Genomic DNA, 27,835 nt, shown 5'->3' on the forward strand with positions numbered 1-27,835 from the left:
GATTTGAACATACATTAACATTATTCTTCATGGTAACAGTGTGCTTTATTCGGTTGCCTGTTGATTTAACTTCCAGGTAATTACCAAACATTCACATAAGATTGATTGTTATCAGCAATGGTGGTCGTTTTGATTGAGAAACCCCTACTGGTAAAATATATATATATATATATATAAATACTGTGTTTATGTGCCTTCAGCTCATTATTTTGGTTTAACAGCTCCATAACTTTAATGTTATTTCTCACTCTCACCAGCCTCATTTTCAGACACAGCTGGTAAAGCTCTAATAAAGCCACTGTATGTCACATGCAGAGTAACATGGCAGAAAGACAAATTGAGACACTAGCTGGTGAAGATATTGAAGCGTTTGGTTGCAAAAGAGCTAAATACTTCCTTCAGGAGCTGGTAGAAACCAAAACAGAGCTATTGTTTGGTAACTTTGTAGAAATTATGTTTAGTTTTCAGCTTGTTGCACTGCCCCAAGCTAAGCCAAAAATAATTTATTACTGGTTTAATGAAAGATTGTTAATGTAGTAGTGTTAATAGAGACAGGTTCAGAATAATCACTGGGAGTTTTTCTCATGAGAAAATAAGGTTTTACAGAATCATAGGGACTGAGAACGATGGAGATTTTTTGACACTATTTTTAATTAAATTTGTATTTGAAAAGTACATTAATAAAAATGCATATGAATGTAAAAGCACAAGAGTTAGAGGAAAGACTAGTTTTCAGCTGTTTTTGAGATAGGACATCTTTATCAAGGACAAACTTGCCCTTTTTATTTTTTATATCTTATAATAAACATTGTCCTGGCTCCAAACCACACTGGTGCAGTCAAGCTTCACCCTACGTTTCAGCACCACTGATTTTTCAGCTTAGAGGTGGCTGGGCAGGCATAGCAAATGCTTTCATCCTCTCCCAATCCTGTGTGCAGTCAAGAGGCTCCATTACGCAATTATATCAGCTACAGGCTAAAACCAGGAAGAGCTCAGGCCTCATTTCCCAACTAACAGTTGCTGACAAGACAAATTATAGAAGAGAAGGAAGGGTCCAACGCCTGTAAGAGGGAAAGCAGATTTAAGTATGGTTTGTCAGTCTGGATGGGGGGCTGGGCCACAGGCCACGATTTACAGCTCTGTGGGGGGACAGTCAGATGTGCTTCTGCCTTACTTTGACTCCAGCCAGGCTTAGTTAATTTAATCAGCCACTTGAGATGAGGGAATAATTTTTGTTAGTGAGAGCCCACTGGTGTGAATAATATCAATGGTTAAAACACATCAGCATGAGAATCTGTAAGCAGTGTTAGCTCATAATGCAGAAATCAAAGAGAAATGGCACCATACATCTACAGCTCTATCCATTTGTTGAACTTCTTTTAGTTAAATGATTTGGTTTTACTTACTGGTTTTGACTGAGCCGCTCTCAACTACCTCCTAGGGGCACCAAACAAACTAGGATTAGCAACTAGCTAGCTAGCTTCTTTCTTTCTTTTGTCCTGGCTAGCTAGCTGCTGAACTGAAGTTGCTTGGTTACACGGTCACACAACGATCCCAAAGCACAAGGAAAAACATTAAAACGTTATATTAGTACCTGTTAACAGCAGCTTGCTAGTTAAGCCAGTCTTAAAATAGTTTTCTCGAAGTTGTTGCTAACAAGCTTGTTTGGCGCTTTACTGCCCCTAGTGGCCAAACAGTGAATAACGCAGCATTGAGGGTACAGCAAAGATGTACACACCAAAGATGCTGATAATCAGGTGTTTTTGTGAAGCATGTGATAAATGACATAAGAGTATTAACACTTCAGATTCTGTAAATCAATGCTAACTCCCTTACTGTAAAATAGACTTTAGTAAAACAAGAAAATGATCGGAAGCACGCACTGTACCAGTGAGATGCGTTACAAAATAATTTTTTTTTGTGTGTGTTTCATTCCTTCCAGAACACACAACGGCGTAGACACTGTTGTCATAATAAGGATCATAAATCCTTTGACAAAGTTTAACAAGAACTTGTTAAATGTCATGCAGTGTTTGATGTGCGCTGTTCAAAATGTGCTGTACCTTCAGAAAAATCGTGTGTGTGGGAAAGGCATTCTGGTTAGAGGATTTGAGAGGCACAGGATATCTTTTCACTCTCTGCGGTGAGCGATGTGTGATTTCTGCAAAAGCTGTTTTACTTGAACTGAAAATAAAATCTGAACCAGAGCACAGCCAGGTGCTCTAATCTTTACTAATTAAATGTTACTATATGTAACATAAAAAAAAATCTATTAGTGTAGATAAGAAACCTGCTTTGCAAAGTAGACACAGAACACATTTTCTTGCAGTTGTTTGGTCATGCTTGGTGTCACCACAGCTAAATAACTGTGCAGCCATCAGGGAGTCTGGCTGTAGCAGCCGCTGGACGTACCAGTCTAATCAGTCTGCTAGTCATTTCCAGGGGCTGCTCTTACTTCTGCATGAAATGAAAATAGACCAGTGCTTCCTTTCTACTGTTTGGATGTAACTGCAAAAAAATGAAAATCCCTAGCGATGACAGCTAAAAAATGATGGCGTCTGAAGCCCAGCCAATCCATGAAAACCTTTCATCAAATCCCAGCAGCTCTGAGCCATGCTGACTGGATTGCTGCATGTCCTTTATAGTGAGGATTTTATCATTTAGTAGAGGGCAGTATGTGTGGCTGCCGGTTGCTTACTGAGGAGATGCTCAAAGTCAATATAAATGCGGGCTGATACATTCATTAGAACAGCAAGGGAAAGGGGAGCGAAAGAGAGAGTGAGGACTCCAAGAACAGCCGGAAAAGTGCGAACGAAAACAGAAATTGTAATTCTCCTATGCAAATTTTGTACTATCCGCTCACTGTGAATTACCATTCAAAATAAATTGGTCTCTTTCCACAACTATGACCCGAATCCACAAGCCATGAAACAAACAAACACAAACAATAATTGTCAAAAATCAGTATTACACCGTAGTATGAAGCTGTACACACACATTGTGGCAGCATACACGGCTTTATGATGGTGCATTGTGCATTGAGTGTTCTTCTATAGCTCTGTAGTGCTCAGAGTGGGATCAGTTCAGGGAAATGATATTGTGTTCTGCATGTGGATTCCTGACCCTATACTAACAGCTCTGCTGCCAGCACATGAAAAAACTAGGTTAAGCATCTTCAAAGGCTTGGGAGGAAAAATGCACAGTGGATTTGGAGGCTATGGCGAAGTATTGCACCTCAGCATTAGAAGCATCTAACAAATGAACACTCTGCAGAACACAGCCCGTCCTGATCACTGCCAACAGAGACATTTATACAATACTGAACAATCTCATTTGTTTAACAGCACCTCCTGCCATCTGTGCAGATTTATATGATAGCAACTGTTGAAAGACGGCTGACACCTGGGTCCAAAGAAAATTCAGCATTTTCAAACTCATTGGCTTCCAAAGGGGTCTGTCCATTAGATCTAAATGAAATGAAGAGGCATGTTTTTCATGCATTAAACGATGAGTCGATGTAAATGTGTTGGAACCCTCATGTCGTGATAAGACTTTTAATCAGGCTCGTGAAGAAAGAATACATTAGTGCTGCTTTCAGCATTCCCATAGAGAGCAGTAAAGCCGTAAAGACAGCAAGGAAGAAGAGTTATGTCTGACACAAGCAGCACCCCAGTGTCCACTATTATCCACCTGCAATCTCAACACACCTCCCCTACAATGAAGTATGGCTGCCCTGGTGTCAGGAGATTTATCTTGAGAGGAGATATTTACTTAAAATATGTCTATTCATTGCCACAGATAAAAATGACCTGTTGTCATTCATTTGATTAAATGATTTTAAAAAGGTGATTCTTTTGGAGCATTTGTCTGATTAAACATCAGATTTCATGGATTATTTCGACACATTATCCTAATGTCAGATAGACTAGAACAGTGGTTTCCTAATGGTGTGGCATGGGAAATTGTTACAACCATAGATTATTATTTAAAAATACAAGTAATGAATGATTTTCTAATTTACTATATCCTTTGTTGTACACTTCCCAACACAGAAGCAAAATCTATACCCTAAAAAAACCTTTAAAAGCCCTTCAAAAGAACGTGTACAAAGTTATTAGACAACATGTGTTATAGAGGCTATGCTGCATGGATACAAATGCAGGTATGCCTTGAGATTTTGGCTTGCCCTTTGCTGTGCCTTGGACACAAACGTTTGAAAACCACTGGACTAGAATATAGTGTTTTCACACTTAGGACAAAGGGTCTCTTTCAGTCCAGCGCAAGCTTTTTTTTGCAAGAATCTAGTGCATTTGGTGAATTGTGAAAGATGCTGTCAAATCTTGAAGTGGTCAGAAAAGAAATTTCAGGTCCACCTCAAAAGCTGGTCTTGCCTATAGTTGCAAAAAATGCCAATCACAAGGTTTGAAAACCTACTGTGACACCTTCAAATGTCTCCAAAACTCAGAAATATTCATGACATTGATATAAAAAAGAGAAAAGCACTTGTAGAAAGTGAGATTTCCATGTCTGTTTTTGATCGTGCAGCAGGTCTAAGAACTATATAGATACTGTGAAAATGTAACTATTGAAATGTACGCGGCCTGTATTCAGAAACTGTGCCTTTAAATGAGCCATTGGGACTTCCGTAAAGTTGTGATGTCACAATGATACAGTCACCGCCCTCAGCCACGGCCCCCAGCACGGCCGTGGTTGCAAAGACTTGAAGAGCTGATGCGGAAACACGTTAGGCGATGCTTGCTCGGGCCTGTGAGAGATGACCAATCAGAGCAGACTGAGCCTTTTGGGGAGGGGGTCTTAACGAGACAGGCGCTAAAATAGAGCGTTCTGACAGAGGGTGAATAGAGGTGCTGCAGCAGAAAGATTACATGTTTTTTGAACAATAATGCATGACAAGCAATTATTTTCTAATAGACAACCTTAATAAAACTGTGCATTTGGAATTGAGCATAATATCGGAACTTTCAATGGAGCTGGCACCACCAAGTATTTAATATTTTTGTGTGAGGAGAAAATCAAAACACAATCTTACTATATTAAAATAATGATTGGAAAGTTTTTAGTATTCACAGTATTTAGAAAATTAGAAATTCATTATGTTTACTGTAATTGATTTATAGTTTAGACCAATCTTATTTTTGAAAGTAAGCTTATATTGGTGCCTCAAACATTATGAAAGCTGCAAAATACAGTTCCAGCACTCATGTATTTGGATCAAGTGTGAAAACCTTTTGATACGTATCACCTGTAGGCTTGAGATCCTTACCTGGCAGGCTTGATAAAGCAGCTGGTGCTCAAACTTTTTGATGCCGAGGATGTTCTGGAACATCTCGTACAGCTGGTCCTTGCTCAGGATCAGCTCGGAGGCCGCACTGGCAGTCATGCGCTGCTGTGCCTTGCGTGGATCCTCGTCACCACGGTAAATGGTGTCAAACTTGGCCATCCAGGAGCTGAGCACCGTCTCCTTGCTCAGGCCATCGATCTCTGGAAGGCTGCGCACACGCTTCTCGATGTGCCTCTTGAACACTTCCCTGAAATCATTGGCCGAGAAGCCGCCGCTCTGGACCATTTTAGCCACACGGTCACTCTTCAGGAACACCTACATAGTGAGAGACCAATGTCATCTATTGCATAAAAAGAAGTCCTTCTTTTAAATTATTAGCAGCACTTATTTATAGCAGGGTACAGAATGAAAAGATTTTCTGTCACATTCAGTAAATCATTGCCTTCATCTGCAAAAGGAAACCATTAAACCATTTACTTTGGATTTTAACTTTGAAGTGAAAAATCAGAGGCATATATGTACGACCGTGACTCAACATGGCTGCATTCTGTCTCCTGCGATGACAGACTAACAGGGACAGAGACAGGCGTCGGCTATACTGTCACATCATCAAGCAAAGTAACCATCAGAGCTGACTGCTTTGTCGCTCTAACAGTCACATTTTGTTCCTAGCATCCATTATGGTTAAAAATCAGCGACTCCTGTACTGAAACATTGCAGTGCAGTGGTACATAAGCCCTGTCATTTTGTGTACACTCAGTGGATAACAAAGCTCTGCAGGCTGAAATTAATAAGATGTTAAGTCAATCTTTGGTTTCCCATTTGGAGAACTGCAGACCGCAGCATTTAGAGAGATTTTCACAAAAGACAGAACACAAAGCAACCTGTGATTGTCCATAATTTAGCTAATAACAGTGTCCCTCAATGCTATTAGAAAAAAGAAAATTAGCATCATTTTTTCATTATTTAATCATTTTACTTTGAGACGGAGTGAATAAAGATCCACACACTGCAGACAAGGTGCTAAATAACCCAAGAGAAATTATATTATATTGTACTCACACATGAAATTTACATAGTGCAAAAGAGGTGGAAGTTAAAGAGTGACCAGAAAAATGGTTTCTATCAAACCGCAATCATCTTACCACAGTCAAACAAAGAGAGGAAGACATATTGATCGGAAGTATTTCCAATTAGGTTTACCTCAGAACATTTTCCAGGATGCTGTAGTGTTCTGGTATCATACTCAACCTCTTAGCCACACAAACACTATAAAGATATATTATTACAACACTAAATCAAGATGTACTTATCTTGAGAGCAACATATGACGACCAAAAAGAAAGTGAGAATACATCCAGTAGCACATCTTTAAAAAAATCTTGTGCTTTACTACCATATTTATTGCTATATTTATTATATTTCTGCTTACTTCACCACAACATACTACTTATTTTCTTAATTATACCGTCAATTTTTCATCTTTTTATCTTTTATTCCTTTTACTGTTTGTAATCAGTTTTTCTGTTTTTCTTATGTGATGTTTTTTTCTTATTGCCTTTACTGCTTTTATTTGTTTATTGTTAATTCATTTATTATATTATATTCTTTTTACTGTTCCTAATCTATTTATCTGTCTGTCTTCTTTTTATTCTTTTATTTATGTCTTTATCTGCTTTGCTCTTTTCTGTGATTTTTCCTGTTTCGTCACTTTTATTACTTTAACTTGTAAATCGTCATACTGACATTTTGTGTTTTGCCTTCTTGGTATTTGTACTTCGTTGATAGAAAGTGACAAACCATTTGCATGAGAGAAAGGAAAGAAAAATGTCTCCTCAGATGTCATGTTTACATGTTAGAAGCCAACGTCATTTTATGATAATGTGTTTTAAAGTGTTGAGACACTGATGATGGTTGGATGAGACTTTTGTCTTTGCAGTATGTGAGCGAACATTTTACAAGACTGCAGTCCAACTACAGTTAATTTCCCAGCTCTCAATTATAGTACATTTCACATTAACATTACATATCACATAATAAACTAACTTTCTGATTAGCTGTCACATACTGCAGAGGGCATCCTGTAATTAACCTCTGTGACAGTCTAGATACGTGTTTCCTAATGGTTACTTCGGTTTTTCATAATGGCTATGCTTGTTTTTCCATCATGGATTTGGCCTTTAATGTATCCCCAGTCTACCCTGCTTATACTATATGCATGGTAATAATGACTTTTTTCATCTGCGGATTGAATAGTGAGGTTTGAAAAGATGGCTGTGTCAGCCACATGCTCTGACTCATAATCTGCACAGTGAAAAGCTTCAGCCACCATTTTACCACTCAGCCGTCTGAATACAAGCATTTTGACAGGGAATAGCAAGAGGACTGTGTCGAGCTTTTTTTTGACTGAGAGCTGGTCGTTTCTGGTTTTTAATCTGCAACTAAAGCGTTCCAGAGAATACGGTTCACTCATTTTCTGACATGAATATTCAGCTGCATTTTTACATTCATGATATGGATGATTTATATACAGATAGCTCAACACATTCAGGGATCCATTTGAAAGCATTTGCACTTGGATAACAAAATGGTCCTGGCTGTGATTGTGCTGCTACAGTTATGGTGTGTCAGTACCTCGTTGTAGCTCTGCACAGCATTGATGAAAGCCTCATCAGCCACAATTTGTGTGTCTCCGTTGAGGAAGGCCTGGAAACGATCCTTGGTCTGCTGAAGCTGCTGCTTGGTTATCTGTGGAAGTGAGGGCAAACAGAGGACACCTCAGTGTTAAAGCCATGAAGAAAAATGTGTCAAAGCAAGCAGACTTTACTTCAAACAACAATTTCAACCCATTTTTAAACAACTTGTGGTCACAAGGTGAACCCAAACATCCTTTTCCCCAGGAGCTTCCTAACGATCCTCCTGGGGGAGCACGCCGAGGCCGGTTGGAAGATGTAATCCCTGGAGTGTTTACTGAGTCTACCTTTGCCTCCCCTTTTAGACAGTGATGCTCTGAACACCTTTAGAGGTAGGCAGCCAGGAGGCATTCTTACAGAGTGCCCAAACCACATAAATGTGAGGTAGCATCAGCTCAATAACAAGGTCCTGCCAAATCACTCACATGGAATGAAACCAGGAACCTCATCCCACAAACTCATTCTTTCAGTTACAACCCAGAGGTTGTGACTGCAGGATCTACTGAGAGCTTTACTTTATAGCTCAGCTCTGTCTTTACTACTTAAAGCCTGATACAAAGCCAGCATTACTGCAACCAGTGCCCCTAAACGGCGGTCAATCTTACAATCCTTTTTTTACCATCGCTTATGAATAAAACCCAAAGGAACCTGAATTCTTTCTACTCGGATGCTCCCGCCCTCCTAACCTGAGCCGAGCAATCCACCATCCAGCCTGCATCACGCTCAGCTGCAAACAGTTCCAGTGGACATTGTAGGTCACTGCCCGATGAAGCCAAAAGAACAACATCATCCACAAATAGAAAAGATGCCACCCTAATATAAGCCAACTGGACAAACTCCAGGCCTCAGCTGTGCTGTGATATCCTGTCCGCGAGGGGATGTGACGGGTCACAACCTTGTCAGACATCAATGTAAAAAAAAAGATCATTGGCATCATGTTATACTTTGAGTGTACAGATAAGACAAGCATTAAAAGAACTATAATACAAACTACATAAAATACTGTGTGTATATATGTCTAACATCACAGTTCTTTGTAGACATTGTAGTGGCTCCAGGAATGGCAATTATGATTTGTTGTTTCATCTGTCGGGTCACTCCTGAATTTATGTAACAACTACTGGAAGGACTGACATTTTGAATTTTGTTGAGTTATTCTTGGTCCACAGAGGATGAATCCTAATTACTTTGGTGACCCCATGATATTTCCTGAAGCACCACCAGCTGCTTAAAGTTTTCATATTTCCAGTGACGTAGCTCAACATCTAGGCTACTCAGTGGATTGGCCAAGTTTCAGACAAACATTCATGGTCCCTGGAGGATGTACGAGAATATGAATGCAACTCCCTTTCCCATGCACTGGATGGCTTGCCATAAAATATTGTACATTCATGCCTCTCTCAGGACAAACTGTATGACTTTGGTGACGTCTACCTTTACATATAGCACCATTATCAGGTAAAGAAACAAATGCCTACAATATAAATGACGTTCACATAGGCCCCAGCTATGTTTTGTGTTTAGTGCATGCCAACAAACATGCTTACATGCTAAGCTAAGATGTTATTAAATCTGCTGAACATCAGCATGTTAGCATTAAACATTGTGAGTGTGTTAGTATGCTCATGGTAGCATCAGAATTAAATAGAACGGGATAGATAGACTTTACATATTGTCACAGTTTTTTAAACCGCTTTTCTCGGCTCAAGGAAAATTGTACAAATATTTAAACCTCCATGGATCAAAATTTAATAATAAAACGAGTCATAATAGACCTTGTTTGCAGTTTGAGGTGTCCTGTTAACAGTTTTACATATGTCTCTTTTATAATGGTGCTCTATAGGGAAAATGCTTCTGGGCAGCAGGGGAATTTTTTGCTGCAAGTGCAGCAGTGGCCACTTTGCAAAATTGGAAGCAAGGTTTAGCGGCGCAAAGACTTTTAAAGGCAGACATACAGTATTGGTGTACAATAAAGCAAAACGACTCTGATGTACTCTAAATGTATGGAGTAGCTCCTCTGGTTTAACTTCCTGAAAAGGATTTGAAAACGTGTCAAAATCCGTGTTATATTTTCAATTAGCACTCAACAATCAACAATCCAGGAGATGTTTTGCACATGTGTGATGTTTCCCTGTCAATCCTTTCTCACTCAGGTCTACATGTCCGAGGATTGATTTCACACATGTTTACAGAGTCAGTGACCTAACCATCAATAGACTGACAAGCTCCTTCTGACGCCTGCTTTAAATCTACAGTTCAAGCTGTTGTGTGTATCAAACAAGCACAAGGACCTGCTGGGAACGTGTGTGTATATGTGTGTCTGCACGCATTCAGCTGCACATTGCAAGTGACAGACTTTGGTGTAGGAGTGAGATGGAAAAGTACCACATATCATGTGCCTTTGAGGCAATCTCAACACCATCTGCGTGTCCATCGTACAACTCCAACCCCCCTTCGGTAGGATCATGTAAGTGCCAGATTTTGGTATAATAAGAAAGATAAACGAAGGTGAGGTGGCTTACAAAGGTTTACAAAGGTCCAAACCAAGTCTCACAAAATATTCCACTCCTGCTACATCCAATTTATGGCTGTTGCGGAAGAGTGAATCTCAGGATGTAAAACCACCTAATGTCCGAACATAAAAGATCCACTTACAACATAACAGCACATCAACAACATCAGAGATCAATACTCGTGTTTCTTCTTCAAGGTTTCAGGTTCATTCATCTTTGAAACAGCTAGATGTGAGATTAAAGAGAAAGTGTGGACCATCCCTGATATGTTTTAATCGACCATGGTGTTCAAGGAACATCCTGAGGCAAGGAATGTTAATATTAACACCAGTATGCAAATCAGCCCAGTCTACGGAGACACACAGAGGCTTAAGTCGACATGCTTGTCCTTGGATTGTTGTCCATTTCTGAAAGTGAGAGGGTAAGGATAAATACATCAGACAGTTTTCACTTTGTGTCTTCTATCCTCAACATTATAAAAAAGTAATGTACAGGCAAACGTTAATTTACGCGACTTTCATTCCTTTCTCTCATGAGAACACATTGCTTATTAAATTCTGAATGTGCTGTTTCCTAAGCAGGAGTCTTATTTAGAGTTAACATTTTAATTAGAATTAATAAATGAAAAAAAAAAGTAGTGCGGGCATACTGAATGATAAGCTACAATCAATTCAGCAACGGGCAGAGTGAAACCAAGAAAGCAGTGTATGAATAATGTACCGAGGTAGAATATGGGCTGAGATGCTTTCTGTTGAAAGGCTGCTGGGCTTTTGAGAAAAGGCACAAAAACAAACTTGAACCAAGCTGACTGAAATGTTTCAGGGCAGAGACAGCACTTACACCACAAGACCTGAGGTCGCACATACTGCAGCTTTCTTCAAAACAACATAACACTGGCACATAGCAACGGCTTTACCACTGAAGGTGTCTGATATGGTTGATAAAATAGATCTCTGATCATTGTTATTGTATCATAATGTTCGGAGCTGTAATTAGAAAATGGAACAATGAGTTGACTAATCAACTGACAGCAGAAACAAATAATACTTGATCAGTTGTTTCAGTAATTTTTCAAAAAGCTTCTCGCCTCTCGAATGTCAGGATTATATGGATAAGGCTAATTATGTGTAGGTGTTGATGAATAAAACAAACATTTGGACAACATTGTCATGAGATCTGGGAAATTGGGAATTCTTTCACTGTTTATTGGCACGAACGGACAAAACAGTTCATCAAGAAAATAACTGGCAGATTAATCGACAATTAAAATAACAGCCAGGATAAAATGTTGGCAGTTATCGTTTCTGCAAAACCATATGACATGCTAAGATTTGCATATTGGCATTTTGATGAAACGCGTGATATAATGTTCACATTACATGTTAATGACCTGACTGTTATATCGGCGGGTTGAGGGGGTGGTTGTGGGTGGTCGTTTTTGTGCCTAAACCTAACCAGAGCATAAGCACAGCATTGTTGCAACATAAAAAAGAAAGCTGGCCCTAAAGAAACGGTATCCAAGTTGACACATCCAGTGCTTTTCAGAAACATACACTTCTTACATTCATACTGACGATTGTGTTGAGAACAATTATAATAGCTGCAGCTCTGGCTGTATATGTGTAGCCAAGGACAGAGTGATCTCTTTTAACCTTACACATAAACTTTGTATTCACATATAGCTGCAGAAGAGTCACTGATATTACAATAAACTCGAGGCGAGTGGGTATTGGCGCTCATCCAAACACTGGCAGAACACATTTATGTTTTACCTGAAGATTTCACCATGAAAGGTCAATGCTAATAATAGTTTTGCTTCAGCTGACAGTTTCTCTCGGCCGATCTGACTTTATGTGACAACGCAGAAAGCTGCTAACTCCGTGACCGCCTGCATGTTTATTCGGAGAGCTGACACTTGAGTACACGGCAGTGAACCAGCTGGAAAACAGAAAGAAAAAGAATAGTTCTGCTGCATAAAGTATTTATGACTTTCAGTTCTGCATGCTCTTTATTTCGTTGCTGATTGGAGAACTGTGCTGATTAGTAAGCCACGTTGATGGATGAGAGAAAATGCCTCCAATTTCATCAGTATTGCCAGACTCCCAAGACATACTTTCCTGCGTTGCTCTTATTGATTCTCTCTCTGTGGCTCTTATCAAGATTGCAGTGTTACACGGTGATTCATTGGCTTCCAATGAAGTGGGCAGTGACATTAATCACCCTTCACATATCAATAGAGGGGATATGCACATTGCATTGGCCTTATTTACAGTAACTTCATTACAGTTCAAAATGACTATGGATTTGAGTGTACTTGACTGTGTGGCTGATACAATATTTCAGTCACTGTGAAACATTTAATGAGCAATACATCTTTAATTAAAAACTGACTTCAAGAATTGAAGAATTATAAATATATAAATAAATATTTTTGTAGTTTAGGCCCCTTTACTTTATGTAACTTCTGGAAATTGTCGTTTTCCTTATGTTGCTATTTAATAAATAGCATAGATAAGATGATATACCCTGGGGGATAAGTCTGTCAGCTTTTACTTAACATCATTTCAAAGTATACTCTGCATCTCGAAGCCTTTTGAGGCCCGAACACAGGTTCATGATTTTATCCCCCTTCAGGCACATGTCTTGTGAAATGAGAGCTGCCTTTAGTTATTCTTCAGTGAACCGAAAAAGATTATTTTTACATTCTGCTTTGTCAATATGTGTTTGGTCCATTTTGCCACCATTTTCCTTCGTCTGAGTGGAGTGTAGGACAAACTCTATAGATTTGAGATGAAAGAAGTATGAATATCTTTTTTATAAAACATTTTTGTACAGTGTAAACTGTGCAAATCAAATGTATGGCATCAAAATGGGGAGATTACTAATTTTAAAGGTCCAGTGTTTGGGATTTATGGGCAGAAATGGAATTAATATTTCATAAATATATTTTTGTTTGTGTATAATCACCTGAAACTAAGAATAGTTTTATTTCTGTTGCATTAGACTGAGCCTTTTATTTCTAAAGGGAGCGTGGGTCTGTCACAACATTATCTGAGTGGCTAATCATAACCCATCACAAACAATATTAAGAACTGCAGTAACGCTGGAAAGTTTGTTAAATTAGCTTATGATTACATTTACTAATTATTATTTTTGGACGGCAGTGAATGGACAGCCACTCACATCGGGTAGTGACAGGTTCCTCTTCCATGGAGTCGGCCATGTTTCTACAGTAGCCCAGAAGGAACAAACCAAACACTGGCTTTAGAGGAGGCCTTTCACATTTTTAGCGGCCACTAATATGGGGAAGGCGAGACAAGGGGTTGTCAGTTGGTTGCAATCTACAAACTCACCACTAGATGCCACTTTATCCTCCACACTGGCCCTTTAAAGAATGTTAAATTGTTCAGAGCTGTCAATCACCACCTCCGATGTAATGAGGGGATTGTTACATAAAGGATCTCTAGATTATAGAGACTATTCAAGGCTGAAGTAAGGATTTTTTAATAATACTGAGGCCATGAGTCATACATAAAGGTTCCTTCAAAGTCTTCCCCACACTGTCAAGTACAAAACACCTGTGGGGAAATATCGATTCCTTTATTTATTTATTCATTGGCTGGCCTTAAATATATCATGGTCTGACAAATACTGCAGTTCTTGCACACCAGGGAGTCTTAGAGACGGTGTGTTGGATCAAAAACTCAAAAGCTAAGGCCTGATTGAATTGTGCGTAACCACTGTGGCATAGAGTTTCTCACAATATGAGTTATATTATAAGTGTTTTATCTTCTCATCAGTTGGTCATTCATCTTTGTCCACTCATCTTTATCTCTTTTCAATAAAGCAGAGAGCCACATATGAGTGGAGGTCATATTCAGATAAAGTGATTAAGGTTCTTTAGAGGAGCAGTTCCTCTTGCTGTATCCCTCTGTGCATTTAATAAGAAAAAGACTAAACCAGAATAACAGCCGGTTACATAACACCTGTGATACACACTAATTATATACAATGATAACCATTCTACTTGTATTTATTATACAATCTCTTTGACGTTTTTAATCAACATGGCTTGTGAGGTATACAACACATCAGCTGTCCTTGCAGTGCTGTGATGAGTGAAGTAATTAGCTAATTGAATGCAGTATATGGTGTAGCTATTCAGCAGCGCAATAAAGCCTCTGCTGTGCTGACTCACTCCTAAGCTTCCTCTGGAAGTTACATAACGTTGGGAAGTTAAATTAGGGTGTTTCCAAAATCAGATGGCTGCAAAACACAGTACAGTAGATGTGCAGTTTTCAGTGGTGCTGAATACACTAGTGAAACTAGACCAAAGTTGTAATCAGCAATGCTAAATCTAGAAATGAGGCCAAAACAACTGACCATCAACATTGTTCTGGATGAACATTGTTATTCTAAAAAGGAGGATGAGCTTTCATGAGATCAAATATGCAAAGTGATGATGACAAGGATATCATGCAAACTAAATGTTCCTCTTGTGTATAAATCTGTTTGCCCAGGAAAGAGCTGCCCATCAGTGCTGCTGTTGGTCTTCAGCAAACACAGTATCATTGAATCCTCTGGCCAGACAAAGCATATTTCAGTCATGTTGCAGATGACACCACCGACCCACATCTGAGTAAACAGCAAACACGAGTACGAAAGCAAGCGCTGCGGGACAGCTGCACAAAATCCACCAGCAACAGGCCTCATCAAACACGAAGCACCAGCCTCGTGTAGTGATTGTGGTCACAAAACTACAATTATACAAAGACAGATGCACAAGCTATTATCCCAAAACCAGACCTGCTCACATAGATTTGTTCTGGAGGCACACACTCGCACGCACAGAGCGTTGTGTGAGTAAATACCACTCCACTGGGTTAGTAAACAGCCAGGTGTATACTCTGCAGACAGAGCCTGACACACGGCAAACATGGATAAAACAGGGAGCTCCGGCTCTGTATAACCAGACTGTTGTCATATTCAGGAGCTGTGGCAGTGCTGGTATATACAGCAGAACACTGTGTTCCCATCTTGCCCCTTCTTGTAACAGTCATCCATTATCACACCACCAACTCACTGGCAGCAGCCATACAGCTCGGCTGGTTCCTCATTATGCTCATTCAGTTACTGAGCAGAAAATAAGCCTTTAACCTGATATAACCAAAATGGTATGGGCATGTGAGTTTCTGTAGTACAGAGAGGATCAAATCAATGGGACCATTTGCATAATTTGGTCCAAACCAGTCAAATCAATGCTGCTTATTCCATTGTGCTGCAAGAATCAAATGGTTTTATTCATTTGATGACTTATCATGAAATGCATTCATGTTTACCATAACAATGTCCTGTGTGTTAATGTTCCAGATGAATAGTTTGTTAAATTAACATGCACCCGACCCAACCCGTCCTCCTGAGAGAATCCACCACATACTGTAGGACGATGATGAAGGAAGCTTTTAACTACACTGTCAAATCTGACAGTGACTTTACTTCAAAAAATCAGGGAAAACGATTACCTCAAATTAGTGAAGTAGACTAATAATTTAATTTGCTTTATAGCTCATACAAATTAAATTTAATAGTCTACTATTTACTTAATTACATAATTCTGAGGTAAGCTGTTTCCTGACCAGAGAACTTTCACTAATGTTATATCATGAAAACCTTGTATCTTGCTGCCTTTCCATGTTATATCTTTGTGTTTTGTACTGTTGGTTGGACAAAACTTCACCTCGACTGAAACTAAATAATTCATTAATTCAAATAATTAAACATGATTCTTATCAGTCTTCTATATCCTGCTGTCTCGCAAAACAGAATGGTTTTCAGCACAGCTCTTTGATATGCAAGTCCAGCCAATCACTGAGTGGTCTTAGTTAAATTTGGTCCTTGTACTGTTTAAAGGTTAAGGCTGCAACATTTAAAAAGTTCAAACAGCTAAAAAGGCCAAGCTTGAAATAGCTCCATTACAAGCTGATTTTTTAAACAGAAAAGAAAAAAATGTTCCTCTTACAACTTATTCATTTATTTTTGTTGCATTCATCTTCTTTGTCCAGTGTTTCTAAGCTGTGGTTCAAGATCAACCCGAAAATGAGCATACTATGTGACCTGCTACAGCGCTGCAATGCTATTCTTAATGGTACGGCACACAGATGACTGTGGGCTGGTATCTCTGTCTGAAGCTGGTGCATTAATCTCATCAAGAATCTAAGACACATCCTTTTCTTTCCATCCTCCCATCACAAATCACTTACTGTCTATTCCCCTCTTTTCTCCGCCTAGTAAATCTCTCTCTCTCTCTCTCTCTCTCTGCCTTTAAAGGTGATTAGCTTAGACATTTCTTTCTCTGTGCCAATCTGTTCATCTTGTCAGATGCTCAGTATGGTTTGCATTATGTGCATTAATCAGTATGAAATGCTTTAAGATGTAATGAAAATGATCACACAGATAACATTAATATGACTTTTGAAACAGGATCTTTACTTAAATGTCTATTTGGAAGATTGTAGACTAAAAGGAAAAGATTCTAGCGCGGCGCCAATTTAGCATTGCACTCCTATAACATTGTCAGATTCATGACAGACAGGGTGAAAAAAAGCTGTATATAATAAATATAGCTGACTGATCACAGATTTGGATGAGGGATACTAGTAGCGGCTAATAGCCTGAAGCTACTAGCAGCTAGCAGGGATGACGCTGCATTCAAGTGCTTCTCGGATGGTCCCACTTCCCAATTTCGGAAGTTTTTCTTCCGACTTCCGTGTTGATGTGGTGTACCAAAATTTTCTCTGACTTTCCAAGTTGTTGCTCCGAACTGAGGGGCAGTCGGAAATACGTTTTTCCAATTATTCCGACACTACATGAACGCACTATGAGTCCAGTATGCTCACTTCTTTCTAACGCCACACTCAATTTTTTTCCTTTTCAGATTTGTATCTTTCTGTCATATCCTGACTCAAGTGACATCACTTTAAGCAAAGGCAAAAAGCCTTTATGCTCTTTTTTCACACATGCATGCTCCCCGATAAGTAAACAGCAGACCTATCAGCATGGATCTAGTGTGATTATTTATGTTGTCTTACTGCATTGGTGTATAGCTGATAATGTTTCTCCTGTTCTTTGACATCGATGAGAGCGATCAAAGCAATGATTTTAAACACAAACAGAAGCCTCTGAACCAGATTGTGTTTGACAGAAAGGGAGTGGTGCACTGACTCTTTCAGGAGGTGACACAGGAACATGTGACACCCATAATAACACAGAGGAAACTTAGAGTGTCTACCTGTCAAACAGTATCATGGCTGCCGTTTGTGTTGTTTATGCATCGGTGGGAGTCATCAGACAAAGAGGGAGACAGAGGACTGCAGTAATGATCCTGCTTCGGCTCTTACCTCTGTCTTCTTTCTTTAATGTGGAAAATCACCACTGCTAATCTCTGTCTCCGCCTCTCTCCTCTTTGTCTTATTCCGGTCTATCTCATATATTGGTGTTGTTCCTGGAACATCATAATTAATGATGTTCCAGGACCGTCCAGCGTCCACCTTTTGAGGACGCTATCGTGTCTGAAAGGACTTTTACCCATGTTCAGAACATATTATTCTACTCTTCACTTATTATTTTAATTAAATCAACTTATTTTTCTCTCACAGTTGGTTAGGTTTAGGAAAACATGGTTTGAAGGGCTATCTTCTCCCAGGTGCATTTTTCCGATCTTTCTCCCTGAGTCACAATATGAAATAACAAGAACATGATTGATCAGTTGCAATGATAGTCCTGCAGCAATGTATTATTATCACATCCGATCATGCGTCTTAGTCCAGTCATGCCCTAATGATTGTCCCTTTGCAGCAATGTTTCACAGGGTTCAGTGTAACTGCACGAACATATTCTCGTGTCCTAATCGACCACCGACAGCGGCCTGCCGTCATTTCATGAGTTTCTATAAGTGTGATGATGTACATTGTGTTCTTCAAAGAAAAGTTTTCTCGAACAGTGATTACAACTTCCATACCTCATAATTATGACCTAGAATCTCATAATTACGAGAAAACTATCTTGTAATTATGAGAAAAGAATTACAACAATTACAGTGTAGGAAAAAAAGTATGTGATTATAACAGTTTGAGTAGACAGAAACGTGATGACATGGGCTGATTTAATTTTGATTTGCTTTAGTTTAACTGCTTGGATTGACGCACGAAGAGGCATTGAAATGGTTGAGTAATTATGATTACCATGTTAAGACTGCACAGGCATCTTTAATTGCTGGAACCGTTTGAGCACGAACGCACAAAACACTCACTGTTTACAAATTTGAGGTTGTTCTTGAGGTCCACCAATTTCAGCAACTAATCTGACGTTTCAAACCTTAACATTTATATTGTTGCAGTGTCATTGCGAATACAATTCCAATGACATCATCTGTAATTAGCAGCAGCTTTTAGATTCTGAAACATTTAGTCAATTGATCAATTAGGTGATTGACAGAAAAGTAATTGGCAACAGTTTCCTTAAACCTCGCAGCTGCTAGTTGTAATTGTTTTAAATAACTTTTTTTTGTACCAATCATGTTAATTTAGTTGTTGCCATTTAACATGACTGTCTTTTTGTTCTACTTCCAATTATTTAATTTTATCTAATCAGTTCTTCTGGCATTGCTGCAAGGTTTTAGTGGTTTTAAGTGAATGTTAGCAATTTTTCCCCCTTTTGTTGACGTTTTATAAATCAAAATGATTGAGAATCACTAGAATATTGCAAATGAAAATAATGCATCCATAGTTTCAGAATCTTTTTATTTTCTATGATCATAATAATAGTGAAAACAAATGTAAGTTCCTGCTGTTTTCAGAATAGGTCATAAATAAAGCTTATGATTTAGTGATAAAGTCATCAGGAAGTGATAAAATTGTGTTTTTGTACAGTAATAAGTGAAACACACTGGTCCCGCTGTCTTTCTTACACGAAATCTCAGCTCTGAGCCACTCACTCACTGCTTAAAGTTGAAGATTGATTGACGGGTGGATGACACGATATTATTGGTTGAAATTGGTGAGTACAAGCTGATGTAAGCACAAATGACATTGACTTTCACTTTCAATTTTGAAACAAATATACGTTTTTTGACATATATTGTTAAATAGGTGCACAGTGTGACTGCTGATTTGATCTAAAATGGTTAAAAAAGCATTTTTCATTTCAGCTCAGCTTTAAGAAAGACTCTACGTAAGATGTAAACGCATAATCTGGTCTGTTGCCAACTACAGCTGCTAATGTCTGATGTCCATTTTCAACAAACAGGCTTTAATTTTCCACATTTTTCTGGCTCATGTGCAGTATGGGGAGTAGGGATTCAATCTTGTACGATAATAAAAAAAAAGACTGACAGGAGCTCTGCAGATTAATCCGTCTCAATCCATGCATACATCACGAGGACACAGTAACTGTCCTCAACCACAAAATTCTGCCTCGTGTCTAAGGATTGTGTCCCTCAGGAAAACTCAAATTTCTGCATTGTTCCAGCAGGATTAAGGTTGAGCAAATGATAACTGTAGATGTAGAACATTTGTATACAAAATGAGATGCAGCTTTGGTCGACAGGCTGCATAGGCTCCTCGATGATACATAGGTTCTCCTTTAATTAACAGGTACACACTGCATCCTGAGAGAGAGCAGTTGAAGGAGAGAAACATCACTAAATGATGTGTTGCTTTCAAGCCAGAGCAGTTACATCTCTGCCTCTTGTGAGGAATAATCCCTCACCACTTTGAAACATAAAATATTTTGCATTCACATGCGAACACTCGACACTATAACATTTGCATTTCTGCAGCTATTTTTGTCAGTACATGATTCCCCTGCTTACACATGCCAGGTCACAGGAATGGCTTATTTAAATGCACAAGGCAAATATGAGTCAATTTGATCCTGACTATGATTGCTGCCTTCAAAGTAGTCAAACCTTCGGGAAAAGACAGTGTTTTCATTCCACCGGGTAAGATCTTAGCCTCCCCTCCCGGTTATACGCAGACATGGGCGATGTTTAATTTCGCTCCGTGCGGCTGCACAGATTGTAGGTGTGGGGGTGTTTCACCTGCTGCTTTTCAGCTGTCATCCCTTAAGAATCCACTTTCATATCCAAACCATTGATGAACACCTTTATTCTTCAATACAAGTGTTGCTAAAACATGCTAAAACGTCTGCTACTTAATGGGAGAGTGTATCATTCCACAGCAGCAGCCTTCAAATGCTGACTGACACGTTTTATTGTTAACTCAAAGCTTGACTTTCACACCGGCTGCAAAGCTCCTTTCATTGATGAAGGATGTCTTTTTTCCAGGCCGAACACCATTTAACGATCTTACATAATAATGCAAATTATTTCAATGTCATAGTACTTGCGCTCTCTCCATTTACAGCCGCTGCTCTTCTGTGTGTTTCATGACCATAATGAGCTCAGGCTGTTTCACCTCAGCTAACTGTGTGTCTGCGTGTGTGTAGCTCACATGTAATCTCTGATTTCATCAAAGGAAGACAAGAGAAATAAGAAGCAATGACATTAAACACTGATTTCTAAATTTAAAGCCATGCAGTGCATAGAAATGGCCACTGTTAATGACAGTCCTGACTGCATACACCAGTTAGAGTGTATTCCTATAAATGTTTTAATGTTGCTAATTTTACTCATGTCTCTTCCGATGATTTTCTTCTTCCTCTCCCCTTCAGCTCCTTCTTCTAGTTTCTCTCCTCATATCACTGTATAATCCTTTAACCAGTGGTGGAAAGAGTGCTGAAAATCTATACTCCAGTGTGAGTAAAGTTACATTACTGAAGTAAAACTACTGCTATCAAAATTACAAAAAGTCAAAGTAAAGTAAAAGTATTCTTCTAAAACACTACTCCGAGTATTAGTTACTTTTTAACCATTGATGTTTAATGCATTATTAATAGCAGGCCTTCAATCAAAGGGGTTTTTGTTTCTCCAAATCTTCAGTCTAAATTTCTCCCAGCTCCGGCTCTGTTCTGCTCAGTGGTCATGGTCACCTCTCCAAACCTGCAGAGCCTGCTGCAGAGTTTGGTTGTTTTTTGGTCCATATGTCAGGGTTTTCACTGGTTCGTTTGTGATAGGATAGCCAGAAGAAAGGTTTAGATATTAATTCAAATTGTACTAAATGTTCTTAAATTGTGTTTTATTCTCATGTTTCTGTGAAGCTTATTTTAACCCGTATTTTACGTGAAGCACTTTGTAACCTTGTTTAGATTAGTGTTATATAGATAAATCTAAATTTTAAATATTATCAATTTTGATTTTAAAAGTAATTTAGTAGATTACATGGTGAAATGAATACTTAAGTAGACCTACAAATAAAACTACAAACTTGAGAAATACCCAAAAAAATGACTTAATTACTGTATTTTGAGTAGTTGTAATTAGTTACTTCCACCCCTACCTTTAACCAGCTCAATTGCTGGTCATGAAAGGTTAAATTATTATCTCCAAGTTTGACTACTGGGCCCCACTGTGATTCCCCATGCAAACACACAGCTCAGCTCTGCCAAACAGCCTTTTAAACACATCTTATCTCTTCCTCCACAGGCGACGATAGCTTCACAATTATTTTTATTCATATTTAAATGTATATTTTCACTGCATGCCACTCTAACCACCATGGTAAGACATTCTCCCTGCTTTTCCCAACACAAATGGCAAATAAGCATTTTTGATACTTATGCCACCACAAACTAGGGTTGCAGCGATAGAGCAGTTTTAAGGTACAACGTCATTGACTGTTATCGAACCTTATACATTTGATTATCTGAGGTATTGGATTCGACTTTATTAATGTTATTAAAATATTATTTATTTCAACTTCAACATCAAGTCTGTCAGGAAATAAAAAAGATTGAAATCACAATAAAGCATCTGTTCAAACAAAAAAACTCCTGTTTTCATTTCATTAAAGGAGCACTATGTAGTTTTGCTAAAGACATTTTAAGAAGAAGAGAAAAATCTTCATTGACTGATTTTTTTTTATGCCTGAACAAACTCAATAAACAAACTGACCTTAAAGGACAACACAGTTTCATACTGTTTTACATTTTTTACTGTTCATATTTGGCGGACTCTGCCACCAAAAGTGGTGTTTTCTGAATTTGTTATCATACAGTAAAAATGTCATACTGTTGCAACCCTACCACAAACACTATCCAGATACAGTAAGTCATCATTAAGAACCGCAGCTTTTGCATTCATTACAAGCCAATTATTATGAATTAAAAATGTAAAAGCATACAATTAAACCCAGTCCATGTGACACCAGTTCACAATAGGACACCCAAGATCCTTTGCCAGGCTCAGCACTAAACATCAAAGTAGCAATCTTCATTCAAGAACCACTGATTTGCATTTTCAGTCTACTTCACATTCACATCACAAAGCCTGCTACACAATTCACAGCTCCTCTCCCTCCGAGTATCAGCGGACGGCACACTGTATCGTATTAGGACACTGAGCCGAGACGCTCTCCATTAAGTTAGCCTGCTGGCAGACGAGTTGATTGGGTCAGATTATCGTCGGGGCATCGTACTTTCTAATTGAAAAAATACTGAACCCAGGAGATTATTCTGTTCTGAAATACACACTCATTGTGATCTATAAAAAGCATTTGGGTTTGATCAAGCAGGTTTAATTTGCAGCAGTTTGACTCATGTTTGATGATGTTTGACTGTGTGAGAGCTTCCATTCTTGATTCAAATCTGCAATAAATAAGTGTATTGGGGCTTTTAGGCCATCTGTATCTACAGTAGACTGTCTCGTGATATAATTAAAGCAACATTGTGTAAATTTTTTATCTTAAAATAACAGCTTCAAAATCATGTTGATAGTACAGTGTCTTGTTTTTGGAACTCGTACACTGAAATTAGCAAAATAAACCAAATATAGCCACAGTGGACTTCATGTGTCTGTACAGACACACAGCCGTGCTTTGAGCTGATGTTGACGTGAGCATGCTAACACGCTATACTAATATGGTGAAGATGATTAACTTTACACCTGCTGACTATCAGCTTGTTAGCACTTTTACTAAGAGCACGTTAGCATGTCGATGTCAACATTAGCTCAAAGCAAAAGTACAACATAAAGTCCACTGTGTCTGTAAACTTTTAGTCTAACATGCTCTGATTATAAAATGCTAACAAGCTGATAGTTAGCGGGTGTGAAGTTCACCATTTTCACCATATTAGTTTAGCATGTAAGCATGCCAATGTCAACATTAGCTCAAAGCACAACTGTGCCTTAATACAGCCACACAAAGTCAACTGTGGCTGTAGACTCTTAGTCTTAAGGGTCAGACATTTGAACAAAAAGAATAAAAAGCTTCAACATACTTATTTATTGCAGATTTGAATGATGATTGGGAGTTCTCACACAGTCAAACAACATCAAACATGAGTCAAACTGCTAAAAATTCAACGTGGTTATTGAAACCCAGATGCTTTTCATAGATGAATGAATTTTTGCGGGTATTTGTTCATAAACCAAACCACTGGACAAACCTTTCAACCTGATGATGGTGTTAGATGAAAAGTCAGAGATTTTAAAAGCGATTACAATCCATCCTGAAGGAGAAATAAATGTCTGCACCTTAATTTCACGGCAGGCCATCCAACAGTTGCTGAGAGAAATACCACAAATGTGAACCTCATAATAGCACTAGAGGGAAAATCAGAGGATCCCCAAAGTCATTAGGATTCATCCGGGAACCATGAATGTCTGTGCTAAGATTTGTGCCAACTCATCTGCTGGATGCTGAGATATTCCACTGTACTGTAAGTGAAGTGAAAACATTGAACTGCCGGTGGCACTATATGAAGCCAGAGGTTGAACAAAGTCAGTAGACTTCATCCTCTGGAGATCATGAATGCTTGTACAACATTTTGTGGCAATCCATCAAATAACTCTTGTGCGTTGAGATATTTCAACATCGCCATCAAAAGAAAATGAACCGTCTTTCTAAATTGCTAAACTCATTATTACATAACACATAAAAACAATAACAAAACTCTGTTATTTCAGCTGCAGTTACCCTCTAAAATGTCCTTTATGGTTAATTCCTCTGTGCACACAGTTTATGCAGCTTATGGCGATCACATGAAGGAGGATTTCGCCCTCCAGGACCATCCACAACATCCAGAACATACTTCCATAAATTACCCCAATACAATCTATATTTGTCAATAATTAACTGACAACACATTTAGGGAAAAGGACAAGATAATTAGCCTTGCATGCAAACACACGTGCCACCAGTTAAATATGCACTTACACTCAACCAACAAATGAACAGCAGCAGCCTCCAAACGGCTGCTTGTGAGGACATCTTTCAGACCGAATGAGAAAATATCTCCCTCGCCCTTCAAAAAATGAAGCAACTGCCTGTTACTGCCCTATTGTGTTACCCTTTCACAAGGTTACAGCAATACATTTTCAAGAAGCAGCAGTGGAGCTCGCACACTCTGCAGGCTGGCCTGTTTCTCTGTGATAGCCCATCGCTGCTGTTTGTGTGCCAGAGCTTCTAATAACGGATTATCATGGAGCTGCTCCACATGTTTCGCTGAGGCCTTTAAGTCTTTTTCATTACAGAAATTGCTTCATCATATTTCTGTGACTAATCTATAATGGCCAAAATTGTAATAGGCTACATATTTGATTGTGATTGTTTATGGATGTCTGAGGAGACCACGTTCAAAGGAGGATCATGGTGGAGAGTACAGAGAAAATACTGGACCTGTGTTGAATATTCTGTGTACTTGGTCACAAATAATTTCTGCATAGCCACACGGGACAGAAATATAATTAAATGGCTGTGAAATGCCATGACACTACAAAATGCACATAGCTGCCAGAAAGTAATCAACTTGCATCTAAGTGCTCCGTGTTGTTGAATGTTTCTGTGTGATTAATTATCCTCTTTCAGTGCCATTCACATCAAACCAATTAAACATGCTCAAAAAAGACGATGTTGTTGTTATTCAGTTTCACACAGGGTGTTGTTTTTAAGCCAAAGGATGCAAATATGGAGCAAATCAAAGTCTAGCAGCAGACTGTAGGCAGACAGACACACTTTGATTTCCTGTTCTGACAGCAAAGCACAGGACTGTTTGTCCAGATATTCACTCACCCACAGAGGAGGCTTGTGGCTGCCTGAGCGACCAGATATGAAAGTGCATTAGTAAGCATGCAAAAGACTATCCGTAACCTACGCTGAACGGGACCACAAACAAACAAATAGATGCAAACACGGTGGTTTTATGCCACCCACATGCACTTGTCCATGAGTCAGCAGAAAATTCAGACCATATGGCTTAAACTGTGTCCAGTGGAATTGTCTCCAGGTTAAACAAAAACAACACTCGCAAGAGCAATTCCCATGTTGTTCACAGCGTTCCCTCGCATGAGTGACACATGATCGGCCTGAGATTAACTGAGCTGAATGAATCTCCAGCAGGTACACACTGGGTGCAATCTCTGCCTTGTGAGGAGAGCCAAGAGAAGCTGCTGTGGTCTCTCGTTGAAGCATGTGATGATCAGTGTTTTCACACATGCATCTACAGTCTAATTGCATTTGTTCCTAAATTTACCAATGGCAGGAAATTGCCTTTACAGCCTTGGAGTACAAAGAGCAGATGGTCTATTTCTGGTGTGGCAGACAAATGCACAAATGACTGGCTCCAACAATCAATTCAACCTTCCTTTAGTACAGTACAGTAGCGCCTGTGCACGGTGACTTTGACAGTAAGGACACCATGACCCAAAACTGGCTTCAACATCAATGAAGCACCACAGCAGCAATGTGAAACCAGGATGAGGGCCTTGTCCCCTTACAGTACCTCACGTAAATCTCATAATCTGGAGCCCATGTAACAAAAAAACCCATCAAATATAGTGCTTGGATGTAGAAAAATTGCCCTGCAATTAATTAACTCTAACCCGTCGAGAGGAGCCAAGCTCATCTGCAGAGGAGAAAGGCTATTAAGCAACCCTCCTCAAGAGGTCTGTGCCTAAAAGTCACCTTGGGAGGCCAAATTGACGGAATAAGTGATGGCGCAAACGGGTTGGAATTGGGTATCCGCCAAGAAGGCAGCTGCATATGTAATGGAAATGCATGATTTTGGGGTGACATATAGCCGAAAAAGGAGAATGACACCATCCTGCTTTTGTTTGGTTTTTTTGCTTTTTGTTTTTTTGTTATAGGCGCCATCCACCATCTCTTGAACGCCCTTTCAATTAATGGGCTTGATGTCACTTGTGAGCGTGTGTACGGAGGAGCTGCACTCAGCCTGCAGCTCTGCAGTGCCATGTGTCCTCTCCTCTCACTATCCCGGAGCTTCAAACGCTTTTATGCTTCTCTGTGCTGCTGTCATGCTCCGAGGATTTCAGCATTTTGCGTCAAGGACCAAACAAACAGTGGCCTCACCGGGACTGTGCTGGAGCCTCTCCGTGCGCTATCGGATAGGCCTAGTGGCCAAACCACCACCGCCCCCCCCCCCCCCCCCCCCCCTCTCTGTACTCTACCTTATGTAGGTCATCAATGACAACATCTGCGATATGAAAGGAGGCATTTCGTCAGCATGTGGTTATAAATGATGCCTTTGCAACCGATGGGCCCTTACCTTCTGCTGTCGCCTTGCCATATCGGTGGGCTGTTTTGCATTGAAGGGGTACGCGACGCATCGCATCACAAAAACATACAGCTGCAGCTTCTTCTTGCGCTCCTCCTCGTCCCTCTGCAGCTTCTCCAGGTCCTCTTTCTCCTCGCTGGCGGCGGACGGGCTCGGGCTGGTCGGACGGGCGCTGCTGCGGCTGCTGCTGGGCGCCAGTCCTCCGGAGCTCTCGCTGGTCCTGCTCGGAGAGATGCGGGATCCGGCCTGAGGTGCCATCGCCTCTTTGCTCTCCTCCTCCACTATCCCATCAGATTCCTCCTCGCTGGACGACGGGTCTAACATCTTGCTCTAGAGGTGATAGCCTAACCTAGACTTTTTCTTTTTTTCTTTTTTCTTTTTGCGAAATCCCCCCAATGATGCCTGCGTCTTATCCGCGCCTGGATTTCATGCAGAGTATGCCCGATGTCAGGACGGGGATAGGCCCTGGTTTGGAGCTCGCTCGCTGGGAGATGTGAGCAGGACGAGTGGAGCTGGAGGAGGAGGTTTTTAGTCTGCTGCTTCACGCTGAGCTTTCTCCGCCTGCGCCGACCGCTCGTCGATGCTTACGTATTTTCTGTATTTTATTGGCCAGTCACCGCTGCGGATGTGAGAGGGGGAGG

The 27,835-nt window shown here is 39.7% G+C and overlaps 1 protein-coding gene across 13 annotated transcripts in view; it reads right to left on the bottom strand.

The window, feature by feature from the left end:
- The window catches only part of cadpsb (Ca2+-dependent activator protein for secretion b), a 73,842-nt gene extending 46,324 nt beyond the window's left edge, over window positions 1-27,518 (bottom strand). For all 13 annotated transcript variants that reach the window (XM_073468564.1, XM_073468561.1, XM_073468559.1 and 10 more), the window contains exons 1-3: window positions 27,186-27,518; window positions 7,937-8,050; window positions 5,285-5,617 (exon numbers count right to left, since the gene is read on the bottom strand). In XM_073468564.1, coding sequence (XP_073324665.1) covers window positions 5,285-5,617; window positions 7,937-8,050; window positions 27,186-27,518 — 780 coding nt within the window. The remainder of the gene's footprint in view (window positions 1-5,284; window positions 5,618-7,936; window positions 8,051-27,185) is intronic.
- Between the last annotated feature and the right edge of the window lie 317 nt (window positions 27,519-27,835).

The sequence above is a fragment of the Pagrus major genome, chromosome 6 (assembly GCF_040436345.1).
Source record: "Pagrus major chromosome 6, Pma_NU_1.0".
Taxonomy (NCBI): Eukaryota; Metazoa; Chordata; class Actinopteri; order Spariformes; family Sparidae; genus Pagrus; species Pagrus major.